Source organism: Capricornis sumatraensis, chromosome 6, assembly GCF_032405125.1.
Source record: "Capricornis sumatraensis isolate serow.1 chromosome 6, serow.2, whole genome shotgun sequence".
Taxonomy (NCBI): Eukaryota; Metazoa; Chordata; class Mammalia; order Artiodactyla; family Bovidae; genus Capricornis; species Capricornis sumatraensis.
Window position 1 is genome coordinate 90,399,576 of NC_091074.1, and position 21,752 is coordinate 90,421,327.

The 21,752-nt window shown below is 40.8% G+C and overlaps 1 protein-coding gene across 1 annotated transcript in view; it reads left to right on the top strand.

Moving 5' to 3' along the window:
* AOPEP (aminopeptidase O (putative)) overlaps positions 1–21,752 on the top strand; it is a 344,774-nt gene that overhangs the window by 34,864 nt on the left and 288,158 nt on the right. The window contains exons 3-4 of the mRNA XM_068973712.1: positions 5,974–6,127; positions 13,402–13,647. Coding sequence (XP_068829813.1) covers positions 5,974–6,127; positions 13,402–13,647 — 400 coding nt within the window. The remainder of the gene's footprint in view (positions 1–5,973; positions 6,128–13,401; positions 13,648–21,752) is intronic.

Below are 21,752 nucleotides of genomic sequence, written 5' to 3' on the forward strand. Positions count from 1 at the left end.
GAATAATATTCTGTGTGTGTGTGTGTGTGTGTGTATCACATTTTCCATATCCATGTATCTACCATTTGGGGCTTAGATTGTTTCCCTATCTTGGCTATTGGCTATTCTGAATAATTCTGTAATGAACATGGGGTGCAGATATCTTTGAGAGAGTGATTTCATTTCCTTCAGGTATATACCCAGAGGTGACATTGCTGGATCATGAGGAATTCTATTTTTTAAAAAAATTTTTAGGAACCTCCATAATGTTTTCCATAGTGGCCACACCATTTTATATTCGCCTCAACATTGCACAAGGGTTCCTTTTTCTCCCCATCTTCTCCAGCACTTATCTTTTGGCTTTGTGGAAACAGTTATTCTAATAGGGGAGGTGATGCCTCACTGTGGTTTTGATTTGCATTTACCTGATGATTGCTGATGCTGAGCACCTTTTTGTCTACTTCTTGGCCATTTGAGTTACTTCTTTGGAAAAATATCTATTTAGGTCTTTTACCCATTTTAAAAGTAGGGGTTAGATGCCTTCTTGCTATTGTGTCACATGAGTTCCTTGCGTATTTTAGATATTAACTCCTTATCAGATGTGTGGTTTGCAAATACTTTCTCTCATTCAGTAGATTTCCCTTTCATTCCACTGCTGATTTCTTTTACTATGTAGAATATTTTTAGCTTGATGTAGTTCCCCCTATTTCTTTTTGCTTTTGGTCTTATACCAAAAAATCATTACCAATGTTTTTTTCTTAAAGGATTTCTTAGTAGAATAATGCCTACTCCTTATTGTGAAATTGCCTCTTCTGAGTTATATTTTATCATTTTAATAGTATCTCAGAACCAAAAATGTTGTTCTTTTTCTGATAAGATTCTCTTTTAATTGACCAATTGTGTTATTAAAAAAAATTTTTTAATACACATATTTAAAGAGTCAAATAGTTCAGTTGGGCTTATTATACTCCCTTCCCAAAATAGCAGTCCTCAGTACTTCCAGCATATTTTTCTTACTTCAAAAATTATCTTCTTTTTTATTTGATTATTTGATACATATGTTCATAATATTCAGTAAGATGCTTGACTGTTCAGCATTGGTTTTCACACTATGGCAGATAAGGATTTGGTACTCTTCTGCAGGCTCTACTCACTCCATCAAACACATGCCTCCTTCCCAAAACTTTATCTTCACAATATAATTAATATCATAACTTTGATTAGATCAATGTTCATCGCATATTGTTATATCTATGTTTGTTAGTGCAACTTTGATTATATTATTATTTCTATATTACATGCTAGTTTTTCATGAATTAATAATAGCCTTATTATCTGTTCTCTTTTGCTTAGTTTTCTACGTTATTTGCCAACCCCAAGATTCTTTAAAAAGTTGTTTAAATCTTTACAGATGCTCAGATACATCAGATTTTCTCTCAGTTCCATCTTCCTGAAGCAGTCTCTCCTGGGGCCATATACTCTGCCCTGCAGGGCACGTTACACTCTCTACTGGGTGCACAGCTGGTTCCTGGGAATGCCTTTCTCCATTATTCTACAGGTTCCCTTTGCGTCTCCCTTATGTTGGATCATCTATGCTCCTCTTACTGGTTTACTACCTCTTTCTGAAGCATAATTTACGTGCTCTTGTAGATTCCAGAAAACAGAATGTGTGGGAGGCAATTTTTTAAAAAAAAAACTCTACGTGTCTGAAAATGTCCCTATTGTAAGTGATTTTTGTTTTCTCTCTCTTTGGGGAAGCTTGTAAGATCTTGCCTTTATCCTCAGGGTTCTAAATTTCATAATGATGTATCATAATGTAGGTGGACTTGTACCGGGTGTTCTGGATATTGTGTGCCCTTTCAGTCTGAAAACTCATGGTCTCTGAAATTTGGGGAAATTTTCTCAAAGTTTTTAACCGACAGTTTTCTTCCTTCTATTTTCTCTGATGTCTTTTTCTGGAGCTTCTGTTACTTGGATATTAGATTGTCTTTTATTTCTGAGGAGATTTCAGCTTTATATTCCATCTCACTCCTATTATTGGGTTTTTCTTTCCTTCTCTCATGTTTTTTTAATTCTCTACTGCAATAAATTCTCTGAACTTTCATTATGTATCTGTTTGGTGTGTTTTGAAGTTTTTTCTCCTAGCATGTTCACTGTCCTCCAAGTTGCTTGCTTCTTTTTGGTTTTGTCTCTCTGTTTTGCATTAGGGGCTTTCTAAAGATGCTTGAAGGTCCTTGATTTGTCTGTAGGCATTTGGGGGTAGGGGACTAAAATGTAATTGGAGCACTGAGTGAGTGCATAGGCCTTGTCATCTGTAAGTTTCATCATAGACAAATCATAGGAAACCTCCAATTTCAGTATCCTTGGTTGTCTCTCTTGGGCTTGTCAGGTTTCTTCATTTTCCTGCCTGGAGGTAAAAACTTGGTTGTCAAATAAGGGGAAATGACTGGTGGTAATGGTCAAGAATCTGCCTGCCAAAGCAGGAAATGCAAGAGACACAGGTTCGATCCCTGAGTCAGGAAGATCCCCTGGAGTAGGAGATTGCAACCCATTCCAGTATTCTTGCCTGGAAAATTCCATGGACAGAGGAGCTTGGTGGGCTACAGTCCATGGGGCTGCAGAGAGTCAGATGCAACTGAGTTACTAAGCACAGCACACACCTAAGGCTGGTGGTCTCAGCATCTGATATGCATTTGTTCATTTAATCCCATTCATTTGCTTCAACTATGCCATTCTACCTTCAGAGACCCTCTCTTTTATTCTCTGGAAGGTAAACCTCCAGTTATTTGTTGGTATGTATTGGCGGGGGGTGGGGGGTGGGGAGACAGGTGGCCCAGGTGTGAGGAGCAAGGGTGGCCACCCAGGGATCTGAGCCCTTCTGAGTCATCCGATCCATCCTGCTTAGTTTAGCACCTCTACTCACACCCTTTTGGGAGAATCTGAGGTATAAAATGAGGTGAATCTTGTCTTTCTCCCAGCTGACTTAGGATTCAGAGCTGCCATGTCATTTTCCTCTTTTACCACCTGCATTCTGCCTTCCGGTATTTTGTGGGTAATTGTCTCCTATTTTATTCTCCTTATTCTTTTTGGTTTATGCCTTAAAAAAAAAATCATTTTACTGTCCTTTAATTGGATTTTAGGAGAAAGCAACCTAGTTCCACTACCCATTTTTTAAATAAGGATTATATGTTTTTATGCTATTGAGTTGTGTGAGTTCCTTATATATTTTGGATATTACCCTTTATCAGATATGTATTCAATCTTCCATTTTTACTTGCAAGCCTCACTGTTGCTGTTTATTTACTGAACCTCTCCCCCCACCATGGAGCTGAAATTTTTGAAAGAAAGGTTCAACAGCCCACGTTCAACAACACTCCAAAATAGGTTTCAGAGATAGAATGACCAGACCACAGCCCTGTGATCCAGAGAGGATTGTTATTCGAAATTTCTCTTTTAAACCTAGGATATTCAAAATCTAGGATATTTCACTCTTTTCCCATACCTTCTTTCCTCTTCTCGTATCTCCTCCTCCCCACCGGCCAACTTATGCCAGCTCTCATTGTGTTGTCCAGTCCAAATGGAAGTTCTTCAGTGGAGCAACCGTCGGGGAGGCGTCAGGTTGCAGAGAATGAGGCAGGTGTGGGAAAGCAGGAAAATTAGGGATGAAGACTCAGTGCAGCATGTCATGTCGGATCCATGTCAGGCTTTGGTCACGCCTGCTGGGATTGTCTCTACCTTCCTCTTAGTGGCCTGGGATCACGGCAGCCATTCTTTTTTACAGCTGTGGTTTTTCTTCAAGCCCAGGAGAAGCTATGCATATCATCAGATTGTCTCCAGCATCACTGGATTTGGTTCTCTTTAAAGAGGACCCTGCCTTCAGCTTCTTAGTCAGCTGTGGAGAAAGTGATCTCAAGAGTAGCCACTCTTTGCAGAACCAGTATCAAACTTACAAGCAAGTTTGAGACAATGGCTGCCTCTGTAAAGGGTTTCCAGCAGCATGCCCTTCTGTATTCCTTCTTCAGATATCTCCTCTATTGATTTCCAAACTTGATAGCATATCTTGTTTATTCAAACTTGAGAAATGTTCATTTTGTCCTAAGTTTAAGTTTTTGTTTATTATTTAAAATTTTGATTTTTATCAGAAATGTACTTCTTTCTATCTAAACTGTCAGCTACAGAGGGTAATAAATAATGACCCCTCCAATCTTCCAAAGTTCAGATTCAGTTCAGTTCAGTTCAGTTGCTCAGTTGTGTCCAACTCTTTGTGACCCCATGAAGCTCAGCACACCAGGCCTCCCTATCCATCACCAACTCCCAGAGTTCACCCAAACTCTTGTGCATCGAGTCGGTGATGCCATCCAGCCATCTCATCCTCTGTTATCCCCTTCTCCTCTTGCCCCCAATCCCTCCCAGCATCAGTGTCTTTTCCAGTGAGTCAGTTCTTCACATGAGGTGGCCAAAGTATTGGAGTTTCAGCCTCAGCATCAGTCCTTCTAATGAGCACCCAGAACTGGTCTCCTTTAGAATGGACTGGTTGGATCTCCTTGCAGTCCAAGGGACTCTCAAGAGTCTTCTCCAACACCACAGTTCAAAAGCATCAATTCTTTGGTGCTCAGCTTTCTTCACAGTCCAACTCTCGCATCCATAAATGACTACTGGAAAAACCGTAGCCTTGACTAGACAGACCTTTGTTGGCAAAGTAATATCAGATTAGTTGAGATTTAAAAAGTCCAAGTACATGGAGAGCAAAATCCAATCTTTATTACTGATTTTTACTGGTAAAGCACTTTGAAAAATGTCATTAAAAGTCTGCTGGTCAATGTAGGCCTGTTAATATTTCTACTCTGAATTTGACTTTATCCACCAATTGACCAAACTGGATGACAACAGGCCATTCTATGAGTGTTTAACCCTCAGCAACTTAAAATAAGAAAGAGAAGATTAGCTCCTCAGAAGGAGTTAGCAAGGGGCCGAAAGAGAGGTTGGGAGTGTTACTGTAGCGGTAGCTCCCACTATGGAAACATGAAGAGTGAAGCACTGTGTTCCATAATGTGAGGTGATACTAGATTCCCTAAAGATAACCCCACTAATTTATAACACATGCTCAGGAAAAAAATATTACATTAAGTCAGGTTGAATGATACTTTGAGATTTCAGTAACATTAAGATCATTTCCTAAAAAAAAAAAGATCATTTCCTCATCTTACAAGAAAAAAAGAAACATAATGTTATAAGTTATCAATCATTTGTTCCTTTGGTAAGAACCTTCTCTATGGTTTGGACTAAGTGGAGGGGGTACACTTTTGGCTGTGGTAGGGAGCTCCAGCTACAAATTCTAACCCTGTTACAAACTAGCTGGGAGTCCTTGGCTCGCCTGAACCTCCCAAGCTCTGTTTTTCATGTGCTTGTTGAGGAAAGGGGACTATCCCAGTATATTAACAGATAAAAAGGATGAGAGACAAGACCTGAACTTCCATAAATAAGTAGTTTCAGGGTTGGTGCTAAAACCCATATACTTTCCTTCCTAGTCTTTCTTTTTCTTTTTTTTGCTATATCCATTTTAGAGTGACCTGAATTGAATTTAGACAAAGTAGTTTGGAAGCACAGAAATGGTCATTTATTCATTCATTCAACATAGCATCTTCTTTTTTATGCCAAGTACTGTGCTGGCAATATGGATAAGATATGTTCTTGACTCCTTAGTAGCATACAACCTCTGTCCTTATGTGTTTGTAGCTATTAGTGACCGCCTCAACCCTTTATTTATAGCCTCACTTGAAGGGCTTCAAACTGATCCATGGAAGAGATCCAAATCTTGGCTATGCTGAATCTATCATCTCTCTATTGCTGAGACCTAGAATAATGCCCCACCTCCAAGAATTAGCTCATCTCAACTTAGCACACAAGCTCTTCAAGTGCCTAAAGAGAAAAAATACAGAGTAAAGTCCAGGACCATGCATTGGCCTCATTATGTTTTTCTCTTTCCCTTTGTAGGCTACTCAAGTTGGCATTACTACGTCACCATGCCAATGCCAGCTTCCACCTTCACGATTGCAGTGGGATCCTGGACAGAAATGAAGCCGGAGATCTGCTCATCAAATGATCTGGCAACAGAGAGATCCTTCTCACCTTCTGAAGCTGACTTCAGGTTTGTACTTGGGAACTTGCTGAAAAACAAACACTTGAGGGAGCAGTATGATGCATTTATTCCAAGCACTGGGAATGTGAGTCATTCCTGCTGAGAAACTAAACCAAAATATGATTAATCAAAGCAGGAAAAACCCTACTGGGAGCAAAAGAGAATTGAGAGGCAGAAATGTGGGCATAGTGTTTATGCAGAAAGAAAGAGAAATATCTATGAGATCCTCTGGATAGTCAGGTGAAATATTTTTGTGTGTTTCATTAAGTCAACAGAATCGTCAGATTCAATACTTTATCTCCTTCTACATCTAACTTTGGTTTTCGGTACTTATTTTTTCAAAAGCACAACTGAATGGAAAGAAGGTGCTTGTCTGATGGATTACTTTGTGGGCCACTTTGCTGTTTTGATTCCTTGCCTGTTATCAGCCATGCGCTTGTGGGGGCTGCCCTCCCTCAGTGGGGAGAGTCAGCCTCCTTGGAGCTCAGGACACGAGGAAGCTGTCAGAAGGCTATGAGAAGTTATGAGAATCTTGCTAGGTCAGGGCTCTGTTAATTTCAGTAGCAATTTCTTCTTTTTCAGGATGGATCAGAGAAAATCAAAGCTTTTAAAAATTAGTGTGGGCCTTTGGATATTCACTTGTAGCCTCCTCCCTGGGCTTTCAGCTATTATCTAGTTTTCAGAGCCAAAAGGAAGGAGAATGCACATAAGAGGCACAGAAGTGTGCTTGCTCATTGTACATTGTTGCATCATGCTTTGTTCCAGGGTGACCTTGACACCCACCTCAGTTTAATCTTTTTTTCCTATTGACACGAATTCACTAAGTCAGTACCTTTCAGCGAAGAGCAATGATACAGATGCTCATTTCATTCTTGAAAACCAACTAAGATATACTCTTAGTGAAATTCCTCTTGTTTGGGTTTTATTTTGCTATGTTACTTTCATTCTTATCACAGGGACAGTAGTAGTTGGTACCCTTAGGAGATAAAGCCACTGAGGCCTCTATTAACATAGGCATGTCTTATTGTCCACATTTGCTTTTTTGGAGGAAGGAAAGAAATTTCTACTTCCTGCTCAGTAACTTGTCTGTCAGGACTGTCTGCCCTGAGGTCTATGGAGGATCCTAGATTGTTTATTGGGTTTTATGTATGTACTCTTGAAGGAAGAACATTGTGAATGGAAATGACATGTCTTATTCTCACATGGGAACATTTAATCGCCTGTGCTGCCCTCTGGTCCTCTCTTCCTCTGTTACTGAGATCACAGAGTAGGCCTTACTCTGCAGTTTCATGAAGCCCAGATTTCTGAGCGAGGAGGACAGGTGCCCTGGAGAATTACTTGGATTTACAGCACACTTGGTATGACTGACAAATAACCTTTTTTTCCATTAAGCACTGAAACATCGGGGTTATTTGTTACTGCAGCATATCTTAGCCTATCCTGAACTGATACAGAAGCTACTGGGTGTTGCAGTCAGAGAAGGTCTTGATCTAAATGTCATCTCAGTTAGTCCTGAGGATAAGCCTATTAGATTGATAGGTTTTATTATCTCCTTTTTTTACATAAAGATACAGAAGCTTCAGACAGCAACTTCATGTCCATATCCTTATTGAGTTACAACACATGGATTCACATCTCAGCTTGACCCCCTAGAGAGGTGATTCAGAACCTTGCCTGGGGACTTTTAAAGGCTACATGTAACATCCACACCTCACCTGGAGTCTGATCTACCTTCCCACTGTTATTGATTGGAATCTGTCATGTTAGAACAGAAAACAGAAGTTGAGAGCATTGCCTTTGAAGCTGAAGGAGCCATTTCTATTGGTTATGTCTCTTTGGGCAGGCCATACTTCCCTTCTCTGTAGAAGAAAGTCTTTGTTCAGGGTTCTCAGATTCTTTGTGGTGAAGAAGCACTGTGCTCTTCATCTACACCCTCAGGGCTCATTGACTCTTAGGGGAGGTGTGCATCAGGAAATGTGTGCCTTAGGAAACGAGGAGAAAGCAAAGATAGAACTTTGTTAGTTTGTCCTTCTAGCTGTATTCCCAGAGACACACAGGAGGAGAGCGGGCAGCGGTCATTGCAGAAGTAGCTGCAATGGCTTTTCACTCTTCTTGCGTCTATAGCTGTGATGGGAGCAGGATATGGACAGACCAAGTGGAGATTCTGCAAAGAGATGATATCTGAAATTCCTCCTGGGGTTTAGGGGAAGGGGTAATTTTGATTCCTCTTTTGTCCTCCTGTGTTTAGAACCAATTGAGAAACAGACAGAAGGAAAGCAAAATAAAGCTTTTATTGTTGACAGAAGCTGGACTGAGGGGGTGCTCGGATGCATAGTCTCAGTGGACATTCTAATACTTCGTTTCCAAATTGGACAAATTTACGCACCCACCCAGTTACCCACCCAGGTGGACCTCTGCCAGCCTCTGCAAAACAGATGCACACAGATTGCCTAACAGCCAAAAAGTAACCACGCTGTGGGCAAGCAGATTGAAAAAGAGAAAGCCCAAAGAGGCACGCCAACCCCATCAGCTGTGGAGAGAGGTCAGAGTTGCCACTCCGGGGAAGCACGTCCTTGTATGGAAACACAGGCCCGTGGAATGGAGTCCCTCCCACACTCCCTCTGTGTCCGACATGCTATGACTAAGTTTTCCCTCCATTTATCACTGTGCCTGTCCATCAGAAATGTACTGCTGATAAAATAATAGCTTTCATTTGCTTAATCCTTCCCTGGCTGCGTGCTCCATGTGTGCTGTCTTTAGTCATCAAAGGGTGGCTTTGTGTTTTTATCCATTAAATCTTTGGCTCCATGCTAAGTTTGCCAGCAAAGGTGCTCTAAAGTGCCAACTACAGTGGTGTTTTTGGTTATATTCACATCTGGTCCCCTTGCCTCCCTCAGCATCTCTGCCCCGCCCCCCGCCCCACCCTACCCTTTCTATTTCAAACCTTCCCAAGACCACCAGTTCAACTCATGTAAATGTAACTTTTACAGGGGCTTTATACACCACAGGCTTGCATTTGCTTGAAGTTTCATCTGTGTCTCAGAAACTTAGCCAAAGTATTGGTCACTGAACTTTTGATCACTGTTCATGTGGCCTAAATTATGTGAGGAATGTTCCCTCTTCCAACTCCAGCTCCACGCATGCTCTAGCCCATTCTAGGTGAGCAAATGCGTTAGTTAAAAGGCACTTAGGTAAACTTCTGAAAATTTATCAATTTTATTTGGCTGCAGTATAACCTTCTCCAGCCACAGGGGAATTTTTGTTCTGTTTAACCTCTCAAGGCCTTTGTTAAAATATTGTCTTCACTTGGGGGCCATTCAGTTTAAGCACAACATGGAAACTTGGATAAAGTCCAGAGGACTCAAGAAAAATAATTAAACGCAAGGAAGGCAGGCAACACGAAGAAGAAAAGGCATTGAGGTTGTTCATCCTAGAGAAGGGACAACTTGGTGCAGGAAGAGGTCTTCTTTAGAGCTGCAAAGGTGATGAAAATTCCCTTGTGGACGTTGGAGGATAAACCCTGTTTCTATCTCTCTTGAGAGTCTGGAAAAGAAGGAATTACATATATATATAGGGTTTCCCTAGTAGCTCAGACGGTAAAGAATCTGCCTTCAATGCAGGAGATCTGGGTTCGATTCCTGGGTCAGGAAGATCTCCTGGAGAAGGAAATGGCAACCCCTCCAGTATCCTTGCCTGAAAAATTCCATGGACAGAGGAGCCTGGCGGGGTACAGTCCATGGGGTCACAAAAGAGTCGGACACAACTGAGCAGCTCACACACACACACACACACATATAATATGTATAATATATAATATATCTATAATATGTACATTATGAACATATATAAGTCATAGGAAAAATGCCAGTTTCCATTACATCCTTCACTGTGAGCATACCTTTTCATATCTTCCTGCCTTGGTTTGATTTCTCCAGCCCTTGCTCTCTCAAGATATTTCGGCTTTCTGTCTCTTACTGTACATATCTCAGTTTTCTCTGCAGTGCACTAAATGCCCTGAGAAAAAGCATCCAGCTTCCAGACACTCCTACATCGCAGTTTACATTAACATCACTGTCGACAATTCACTGGGGGCTGGTGGTGGCATTTTGAACACTTGTGATTTTTATGGTAAGCAAGCATCTAAGCTGTTTGCTAAAATATGTTAATAAATTGTGTAACCTATGTCACTGTAACTTTCAGAATTAAATTTTTTTTTTCTGCCAAGAAAACTGTAAGCTCCTCAAAGGTAGGGTTGGAAATTTATTCATGTGTGTACATAGCAGCATCCTTTGAGGTGCCTTGAATAGAGCAAAGATACTGGAAATATTTACTAAGTTGTCAGGTTGAACTGAGGAAGGGGCTTGTGAGCAGTAAAGGATATGCTTTCCAGGGGAGACTTTTCTAGCAATCCCTTTGAACCTGTGGTAGGAAAACATTTGTGTCAAGTGGTTCTAGTACAGCACCTTCTTGAAATAAGAGATTAGGCTAAAGAAGAGCTTCTTGACAGTTTTCACCTTTGTGATTATGAGTAAAACATGGTCATTCTTACTCTTTGGAAAGACCTCTTATAAAATAATTTTAGCCTAGCAATTGTGTGAGAGGGAACCAGTGATTAGCTTCCCATCATTTACCAGTCTAACATATATTTCACCAGTTCTTCCTGCTCCTGGCAACATTAATGGGCACTAGTACTATCAATACAGGGAAGAGTAGGAAGCCAGAGAACCACAGACCAGCTGAGCTCAGCTTTGAGAAAAATCCAGGATCCTAATTTATTCAAGAAGAATCATGAAGTATGTGGAGCAGGAGGGTCAGCAGAGAGGAGCTTATGATGACTCAGTGTGATGGAAAGAGTAGTTCTTACCCTTCAGGATGCTGTGTGCATTAGTTGGAATAATGCATATAAAGTGTTCAGAACAGTGCTTGGCACCTAATGAATGTTCAGTAGCAGTTGCAGTAGGACTTATTATTGCTTATTATTCTTACTTAGTATTATAGATTATTTATTAATTAACCATCAGGCATTATTAATAATATGTACTATTAAAATATTTACTCTGATACAAGTCTGGACACAATGAACTGGTATTTGCAAATGCTTGATTTGTTGGTGATATTGAGAATGTATTGGAGCAGGCACATACACAGAGACTAATAACTGAAGGTTAGTGTGAAAGGAAGATATGGCAACTTGGGTTAATATTGCTTCTGTGGGAGACTATTCATGACCTTATAAAAGTACAATATTACTTCACCATTTCAGGAACATGGCTGATGCGTGAAAGGGGCTCCTTTGGTGGGTTGTCATGGAATCGCAGTGCCAGAAGAAATCTTAGAAACTCTTTTCGATTTTCTGTTTGCTTTTAATTAAAGCATAGTTAACATACAACAAAGTGCACAGATTCTAAGTGTTTTGCCTGATGAGCTTTTGACGATTGTATGTGCCCTAAACCAGACAGAGAAATTCTATCAACCCCCTGAGTTCCCTCACATCCTCTTCCAATCAACTCCTCCCCTCCCCCAGCAGCCACTTGTGTGAGAGAGTGTTAGAGATTAGGAAAAAGAGGCCCCAGACACTGAGCTGCCTGACTCAGGTCAGTTAGCCAGCCTAAGACCAGCCTCTGAAGCCTCGGTCTCCTGAGCCGCCCCCGCCCCTCAGCAGGAACACATGTGTGGCTCCCCTGATGCCGTTTCCATTTTTATTGGGAGTCTTATGGTCTCACTTAGTTTGATTATAGCTAGATTGCCTTAAAGTCCTGCACATTCTCTCAGGCTTTGATTATGAAAAACAGTGGTAATTCACACAACTGGAATGACCTTCATTACTTTGGCTAGTGTCATTCCTGTCCAGAGAAAATTTAACTCACCCCTTTTATCTTTTTAACAAAGTAGCTTTTTGGGGTGTACCTTTGGCTACCCCAGACTATTCTCTAACTTTTGATTGAATTGATGTACCAACACAGTATTTGTTATTAGGTGGACAATTGCAGCCTTTTCAGTTAGATGTTTGCCAGAAGGCATTTCTACTCACTCTCTCTGTAAAGCAAGGTTATTAATCCAGAGACTTTGACTAATGTTCAATGACAGTAATGAAGTTCTTCCTATCACTTTATCCTCTCAGAAGTTTTTATGGGTCTCCACCCACTTCTCTTACCCTAACCTGTGGTAAAATGTCATTGATGCAGGAAGCTGTGTTCTGTGTCCCAGGCTGGCGGAGGGTGAGGCTTATCTCCATGGCGATGTGGATCTTCCTGGGCAGTGCTAGCCTCGGATGGGTGAACGGCACTTTAAGCACGTGGAAAGGAGTTATTGGTGTAGTCTGTTCATATTGGGATGTGCCAGCATTTTAAGGTGTTTCAATATTCATTGTGAAGAAGTACCTACAGTTAGAATTATAATTTGCAGTTTCAAATTAGAGGGACTTCCCATTCTGTTTGAATAAAGGCTGTGTTAGCAGGTGAAAAGATAGTTTCCTTTGATGTTGGGTCTTTGGGTAGATATGTTCTCTTGAGGCCTCTGAGTCAGGTTCTAGGAATTCTTTTCCGGCTCCACCTTTGCTGCAGTGGTCAGATGGTGTGGGCTGGGCTCTGATCTGTTTCCTTAAAAGGTTGATTCAGTTAAATTTGTATTAAAAGTGGATTGGGGAAATTGTTGTATCAAAGTGCTCCTGTATTCCTTAACAGCAAAACTTTTGAGGGCCTTCATAAAGAACAGTTATTGTAGGTTACTTTTCAGTGAAATGGATTATATTCTTTTGAAAAGCTTGAAACGGCATTGTGATTTGTTTCACAGGATACATCACCGAGTCTACATCTTTTATTCTAGGACATTTCAGAGTGGGATCTTTAACTTGGTTGCACTGTTCCTTCCTTTCTAAGTTGCAAATTATTCTGAACTGGAGAAGATTTTTCCCATAGTGACATTTGAAAAGCACGTTTCTAAGGATAGGAATTGCTTTTTTATTTTGCTAGGGGATTGTTTTGTTGTTTTGAATCTTAGAGATTCTCCCTGTTTATTCTAAAACAAGATTTTACTACTTCCACTTAGCTTAGATTGAAGATAATCAATTCAGCACTTTGATAAGTGTTTTGATCTGTAATTTTTTCACCACTCTATAGAAATAAACAAGACAAGAACTCAAATGAACTATTTTGCTTAAGAGTCCATTAGAACCACTGTCTCCTGGAAGTTGTCTATGTCTGTGTAAGTACCTCATCTCCATGGAAAGAGGAATAAACCTAATTTACTATAAAATGTATCTATTTATCTCGTGTTGCTCCCAGGTATGTTGGCGTTTGTGGTCACATGGAATACCCCTGCCGCTTCCAGAATGCTTCTGCCACCACCCAGAAGATCATTCCTCATCGGGTCTTTGCTCCAGCGTGCCTGAAGAGGGTCTGCCAGGAGACCCTTCTGCCGCTGATCCCTCCTTGCCTCTCTGCAGCACACTCTGTCCTGGGAACACACCCATTCTCCAGGCTGGATATACTCATTGTCCCTGCCAACTTTTCAAGTCTAGGGATGGCCAGGTATGTTATTCTGTTGTGGTGCCTGGAGAACATGCTTCGGAATTTTTTTTTTTTCTTCTAAATTTTGGCACGAGTGGCACTCAGGATCTTAGTTCTCAGACCAGGGATTGAACCCACACCCCCGGCAGTGGAAGCACAGTCTTAACTGCTGGACCACCAGGGAGATTCCTGGAAATTCTTTGACTATTTCTTGCTTTCTCTGAGCTGTCAGAGCAGTCATTTGATAGATTGGAAGGGCCATCTCATTGCTGCCTTGAGGGACAGTGTGTGTACACTCCACCATGCATGAGCCTTTGCATGTCATGGGCTCAATTCAGTTGCCTTGAAAATAACAACTCACATTGTTGCTGTGATTGAGAACACATTGTGCTCCCAGAGTGGCGTATGTTGGATCGTGGCTAATCAGTGGCTAGTTAGCTTAGGCGGTAAGAGCGTAATGCTAATGAGCCCAAGGTCATAGCTCTAGGCAGAGTCAACACAACTTGGTTCTAGGGCACAGGCTGCCGCGTAATCCTGTCCAGCTGTCTCATCCATTCTCACCACTGGTCACAAGGGCAACGACTTGAGAGCCCCTGTGTCAGAGAGACTGTGGATGGATCAGTGTAAATCTATCACCACTGCTAGAAAAACAGCTCAGAGCAGATGGCTTACTAGGGGAGGTTCAAGGGGGTCACTTGTCTTGCTACTATTTTTTAATATAATAAATATACTGTATTATCCTTATTGTCATCCCAATTTAGTTCATATGGAAAATCAAGACCTGCAAGTTGAACCTTTCCCTGTGTGTAATTTATGCCTAAAATCCATTCATTAATGCTCTTGTTCATTCAGTCATAGGGAGCTGTGTTTCACTCAGCATTTTACTTGGTTATGTACTCAGGCTTTTCCTGGTTATATTTCTGTTTGAAAATCTTAATCATTAACAAGTGAATATGCTTGACTAAGGATGGGAAAAATAAGCTCATCAAAACATGTGACTTTAAGTTTTTCCCTATTAGTCAAGGAAATTCCTGCTGCCAATTAATTTCCATGCTTTTGAACAGCTGTCATTTGTGGTGTTTTCCCTGAAAGCTGCACACATTCTTAGTAAAACCCATCAGTAGAGAAGTACTGACCAGAACATTTGCCTTTGATCTGTGCTACACACGTACACTTTTAAAAAGCTAGCTGGCTAGTCTTAATCCTTGAGGAGGTCTGAGAAGGTCATTTAGACTGATTTTTATCCTGTATTCATGAAGATAATGGGAATGTAAAAACTAGGATAATTATGTATATTTGGTTATGTGCCTCATGTAATTGTCTCAGCTGTCTATATATAGAATTTGTCTTAACAAGGGGGCTTCCTTGGTCCCTTTGAAGAGTCTGCTGGACTTAATTTGAGTGGAATTATTGGCAAAGGAAGGGTTGTTCATTAAATGTTTCTTGTTTGTACACAGTTTTGAGGGACTGCATTTATTTGGAAGTTTTTAGCACTTTATGAGAGTTGCAGTTTTTCAGGGCATGTTTGCTAACAGTTCCAAGTTCTGACCTGAGGGAACTAGAGGCCAAGTAGTTTTCATACAGAGAAACTTATTTTCTACAACTCCTTCCTGACATCAGTCTGCCAAAACCAGAATTTGTTGACCTGTAGGCCAATCTATAAAGCTTTTCTTTTTAAGTTTGCCTGCCCAGGCAGGTAGGCTGTGGGTTTGCTGCTTTTTGCAGTATTAAATTGATTTAAACATGCTTAAATCTGTTTCTTTAAAGTAATAAGCCTAAGTATCCTATGGCCAAATGGTACTGGGTACAAATGTCAAAGGCTGTGATGGTGATAATAACTGAGTAGGAACAAGACTGCTTTTATGCTCAAAAACAGGAGAACCGTACATTTAAAAATTTGTGGTTGGTTGTCAAATATCATTTTTTTCCTTCTTTTTAGACTGTGGAAATAGTCTGCCCTGGTCTAGATGTTTTCCTGGGCTTAGTTACCACTCCCTGTATTTGAACAGTGGAGGGGGGATTGTGGTGTCTTACACTGCCAGTTGGGGGTGGGGAGACACTGTTTTTCCTAACTCTGACCTAAATTGATTCCACTTGCTTGGCTTGACTCTCTTGGGATCCCAACACCTTGAGCCACATGTGACTGAGTAGGGTTTATGACTCAGCTGGCTCCTGGGGCCCCATTGCCTTATTTATGGTCAAGGCTTTGCTTGGGGCTGTGTAAAACAAACTGGAACAAAAATGACAGTCTTGCAGGTCAATTCTGTACCCTAAATAGGAGTAGAGAAATCTCAAGTCTAGTAGGAGCCATTCAAAAAGACATCTCCACTGAAATTTGCCATTGTTCTATTAGTTGTAATACACTGGAGATCAAAGGATTTCTTGGTAAATTAAATGGTTCTTTCCTGAGTCCACACTTTATAAACATATATGCAAGATCATAAATTCCATACCTCTGGACTTCTTTAGTGACTTGGTCTTAATCTTAATGAATAACATTTTATACTAATTTCATATTCTTTTTTGCTAGATGACTTTAAACAGTCCCATATGAACTAAAATGAATAAATTATTAATAACCATTTTAAAGAGTGTTTAAAACTTTTGGATGATATCCATAATGATTTCACTGTATTTTATATATTACATATCATAATTTGTATGAATAAATTTTCCTCTCTGAGTCTGTTTTTGAGCCTGATTTGGTATTTCAGTATGGATAAAAAAAATACATTTGTATAATTTAAATGTACGATAATGACAAGTCAATTTATAAGGAAGTAAATAATATACAACATTTTAGAATTTGGAGTGCTTTTCAAACATAGCAGTAAAACTAGAACATTTGTCAGTACTGCACTTCATGATTTTCATTACTGTTTAATATAATAGGACCTGTAACATAGTAACTCCTCCCCCTTTTCTGAATCACTGTTCCAGAGGAGATATTCCGGTTTTGAGAAAAATGGCTAGTTTGCCTTTAAGACACTATTGACAGTCTTATTCCCATTCTTTTCTCGTTTAGGAAGTGTGGGCTTGCTGTTTTTGTTTCATTTTACTTTTGCTTTCCTATGAAGGCTGAATCTGCCATATAAGGAGCCCTGGAGTGTACCTTTCTTGGGTTGAGTAATATGGTGTCTACGTGAAGATAAGAATGCATTTTAAGTGAGTCTCTAATGTATAGAACAACTCTCTTCTTGTTGGTATAATTAGCATTCTGCCATTTTCATTGTGCCTTGTGTTTTCTCAAATGTCTCAGCTGGGTATTGACTAGTAAGCCTAATTTCCTAGGAATTGAGAAATACATGAAAGGAACTCGTCACCCTGCTTACACTCTTTGTTATAATAATAATAATGTTAATGGAATAATATCCTGGAATCAGATTTATGACAGTTGCCTCAAAATTAACACCTCTGTCTTACCTCTGTGTATGTTTGTAATAAATGCTTAGCTTCACCATTTGTCTTTCAGCAGTTCACAATTACATGTCACAGGTTGTAATTAGGTTGGCAGAACTACCTTGCTAACATCCAAATGCGTTCTTTTTTCCTTCCCCTCCTCTGTTTGGTTTTGAAGGATCTTCTGCTTATCATTTCAGAGTGGTTTTATGTTTAGAGCATCACATGCAAGAGCCATCTCCTAGAGGCTGTACTTCCCCACTCCACCACTCACATGTAGACCATTCACCCCTGGTTTCTCTTGAAATATTGAAAAAAAAAAAAACAAAGGAAGCAGAGTGATTGATGATAGGTGACCAATTCTGCTTTGACCTTTTCCCCACTGGTTCTGTACCAGATAGTCTTGTTCATGACTTTATTTGCTTGTTTATTCATTTATTCATTCTTAAAGTTCTATGAAGCACATACTGTGTGCCAGGGAGGATTTGAGATGCTGAGTCTACTGGCATGAAAAAGGTTGATGAGATCTCCATCATCATGGGAGTTGCATTCTAGTCAGGGGAGAAAATAGTATGCATAAAAACAAATAATTAAGATGTGTACTGTGCAAGAGGAAGGGGACATATGTATACCTCTGGCTGATTCATGTTGATGTTTGGCAGAAACAAACACAGTTCTGTAAAGTGATTATCCCTCAATTAAAAAACAAATACATTAAAAAGATTTTTTTTAAGTTGAAAGAAATTGAAGACAATACAAATAAATGAAAACACATTTTTTTTAAGTTGTGTATTATGAAGAAAATAAATCCAAGTACGTGATAGAATAACTGGGGACCAGAAGCATTGTTAGAGTGAGGAGGCAGAAGCTTCTTTAAAGAGGGAAACTGAAGAACGGTAAGGAGCCAGCCGTGTGATAATCTGGTGGAAAAGCAACTCAGACTGAGGAAGGTTCAAGTCCGAAGGCCCCACACTGGGACGTTGTAGTGGGCTGGAGGAGCAGAAAGAAGGCCAGTGTGGCTAGCATGGCTTCCCTTAGACATACTTTGGGCCCCAGGAAATGCCAGAGTCCGGAAGGGCTTCGGTCGCCTGAGCCACCTGCAACCCGCGTGAGGAAAGTGAGGAAGAGCCGCTAAGAAAGGGCGGAGCTTGAGCAGAGATCGCTGGTTCCAGGCAGTCCTGTATACAGGGAGAGAGTTGCCAGGGAGGCCACATCTCTTCTGGGGACCAGTGGTGCTATGGTGGCTCATGACCAACCGCTTGGAACCAGACTTGGTTTAGTACCTGCTGTTCTTGAGCAGAATTCTCCGCAGAGAAGGCATCAGAGCACTCGGAGCCCAGAATGGCAACTCGCCCCAGCGGCTGCTTGCTGATTCCTTGCAAGCTCTATTTTGATGAAACAGGTTACAGGGAGGGAGGCACTATTTACATGTTTTCTCAGCCTAATTTTTAAGGTTTTCAAAGACTGGACAAAAATAGGACTGATAAGTAAAGAGCACAGAGAAATAATGATCAATTACTGAAATATCCTCAGTGCACTTCACAGTAGAGAAAAATGATAAAGCTCCCTATTACACGTGGCTTATTCTTAAAAGATTTGATTGTGCAATAAAAGGCTTCTGAATGCTTGTACTAGTTCCTGACTGTTGCATACCTAATTTTCTTAAGTACCTCAATTTGCGAATAAACGGTGTGCACATACATGCCCAAGAATGAATGCAACCAGCTCTCCCTCACCCCCTCCTCCTGGGGTTAGACAGGGTGTTGTCCTGTTTATTCTTATCTCCCAGCCAATGTGTAATAGAAGAAGCAAAACATAACGTGCTGGTACAAAGGGCCTGTTGTTTTCAGCCTTCTAATTGTGCTCCTTTCTATTGGGGAAGGAAGCAGTCATAAATTTGTGTCATTATCTTAAGTAGCAAGGTTTCACAGTTTGGGGAATTTTTCTTTACTTGTTCTTTGTTAGCTTCCAGTTGAATTTTTGAATCCCCTAAACTAAAAACTGCCATACTTTTAAACGACCCTCCGATAAATTTCAGGGACTTGTGACCCTTGATTTCAAGGCCAGGATGCAACTGTAGTGATTCTTTCCATGGGGAACCAGATTTCAAGCCCTAAATTAACGCACCTTTTGGCTCACCAAGGTTTCCAGCTCATCTGCTCTCTCTGATATGCTGTGGATTTCGGGGTCTATGTGTGGGTTTTAATTCTTTGTTATTGTCATCATTTGTTTCCCAGACTTTAATAAATTCTTAAACTTCTTTCTACATGGATTGTTTTAAAAAATATTTTGAAGGAGCACTTCTTTCCCCCATTTCCCTGTATAACTCTTCTGCTTTTATAAACAAGTGGGTGTGAATGATAGAAAGCAGCTCATACCTTCCTTTCTTCCTATAAAGTTTTAATCCTTTGTTTACTGGCACCCCTGCTGTTCACTGGAGCAATGAACAGAGTGTATCGTGGGTAGCAAGGTCCACAGGTCTACACAAGGGGGGCTCAGTCCCCCTCAAATGCTTTCCCTTTGTCGCTTTCTTTATTTCTCCACTTTGTTTTCTACTTCTACTTTTCTTCTTCCTTTTTTCTATTTTTAATTAATTTATTTTTAAGTGGAGGATAATTGCTTTACAGCGTTGTGTTGGTTTCTGCTGTACAACATGAATCAGCCATACACGTGTATACACATGTCCCCTGGGAGGTGGGATGAGATTCTATTTTTCTTCTTGAGAAAATTGTTTGACTTTATTTTACTCCTACCTTACGGAGAAGGGCTTTCCCCTTCTAATGCATTCTGTTTCTTTCATTTTTCTTTCTTGAAATAGAAATGGGTATTCATAAGACAGTGTTCTTCTGGGACTCTGGAAGCCCTTGACTGTGATTATCTGGTTAGTTTTGATGTAATCAGTTTGTAGTGAAAGAGGCAGGAGGGAGAAGGTGTGCGTACGCTCCATTCTTTACAGCGCAGGTACAGGACCATATATGATGTCCCCTAGTCACTTAGAGCTGGAAAATCAGAGACAGAGGTAACAGGGCCGTACCCTGGGATGGCTCTCAGAGCCTGGGGCTCAGACTGAGGCAAGACTCATTGGTAACCCTCTCTCTCTCTCTCTCTCTCTCTCTCTCTCTCTATATATATATATATATATATATATATATATATATATATATATATTTGCTTCAAGGTCCCCCTATAGAATCACAGTGTCTTGGAGTCTACTTGAAAATCAGCATTCACTATGGGCTTGTTTTGAGGCAGCCTTAGAATCTGGGTACGAGGCAAATTCCTGGATCACGTGCGTGTGTTGGGGCCAGATTCTCTCTAGAGAGAAACAATAGGCAGAGCGAGCTCACAGCTTTTGGCTTAGCCAGAATCTTCTTGCCATCAAACAGCTGTGCTGCTTGTCAGATCCAGAAGCAGCATTTTATCATCATTATGCCACGATTCCTCACCCTCTGAAAGATTATGCTTAAGTGTTTTGTTTTCTTTGAACTGTCCTCCACACGCATAGACTGACAGTCTTACCTCTGAGAGCACCACTGGGGTCATCCTTCAAGAGAAGCTGTCAGGCCTTTGAAAGGCCTTCCTGAAGCAATCACCCCTCTACCTACATTTGTAATCTTCTCTCTCTATTGATGTCATCATAGGCCCCTAATCTCTTCCAGCCCTTGAGCCTGAAATGGCCAGTCAAGCCCAGCTTTTCCATTTTTCCATTGCAAAGAAAAGGCTTGTACTTTTTTTTTTCCCTCCCCTTGGTTATTTCTCTACAGAAGCATCATTACTGAATAGAACATACACTCCTTGGGTGAAAAAGAAGCATGGGATTGAATGTGCAAAGTTGTCTGAGTTGGAATATTCCCAGTCTTGTGTGTTCTCGCTCCTGAAACCACTCCACAGGGTGGGCACATGCTCCCGGTCTCTGGACTGTGTTGGGCATGTGCTTTGGCATGGAGTGGTGTATGTGTTTCTCTTAAGGCTAGACTCCTTTGGAGGAAAGCACCAACTTGGGAAACAGTTCTCAAGCAAAGCACAGTATATGAATAGTCCTGCTCAAGGGAACATTGCCTATGTCATACTACAGCCATTGTGCAGCTAGAACCCACCATGTCCAAGCCCTGTAGGCCTGTTTGCATAAAGCAGGTGAGAGATTTCCTTGTCACTTTACTCCCCACTAAAATGTAATTGGAAGAATATCCCAGCTACTTTTTCTTCAAAAGAAGCAGTAACTTTAAAAGGCCAAAGATGTGAGGAAACTCACCTTTAAAAATGTATTACTTAAAAAAAAAAAAAAAAACTGATTACTTTGTGGGATTTGTGAGTACATTGCAAAAATCCACCCTGATTTAACCCCAGAGTGGAGCTCGAAGGAGCTTGAAGTAGAAATGTTTTATTTCTTGGTTAACTAACTGTGCTATTTATAGAGGTGACTCCTCAGAAAGTCTAGACACTGTTCCGGAAAGACGGAATACCAAATCTGCCCTTCATGTTCCCAGTCAGTGTGCTGAAAAGGACCACTTCCCCTCTTTACCATCAAATGGAAACACTGGAATTCCATTTCAAGATAGTGTGAGTGATACTTGGGCTCCCCGGCCAAAACTTAGGTTGCCCAAGGAGCTGGGGGTGCTCTTGTGAGCCTAGACCCACTACCAGGCCTTTGTTTCTTAGAGGCCAGCCTGCTGAGATATGGGGACTGTGGTTGGCAGACCCTCGTGTTCGAGTTGGGCTTCCCTGGT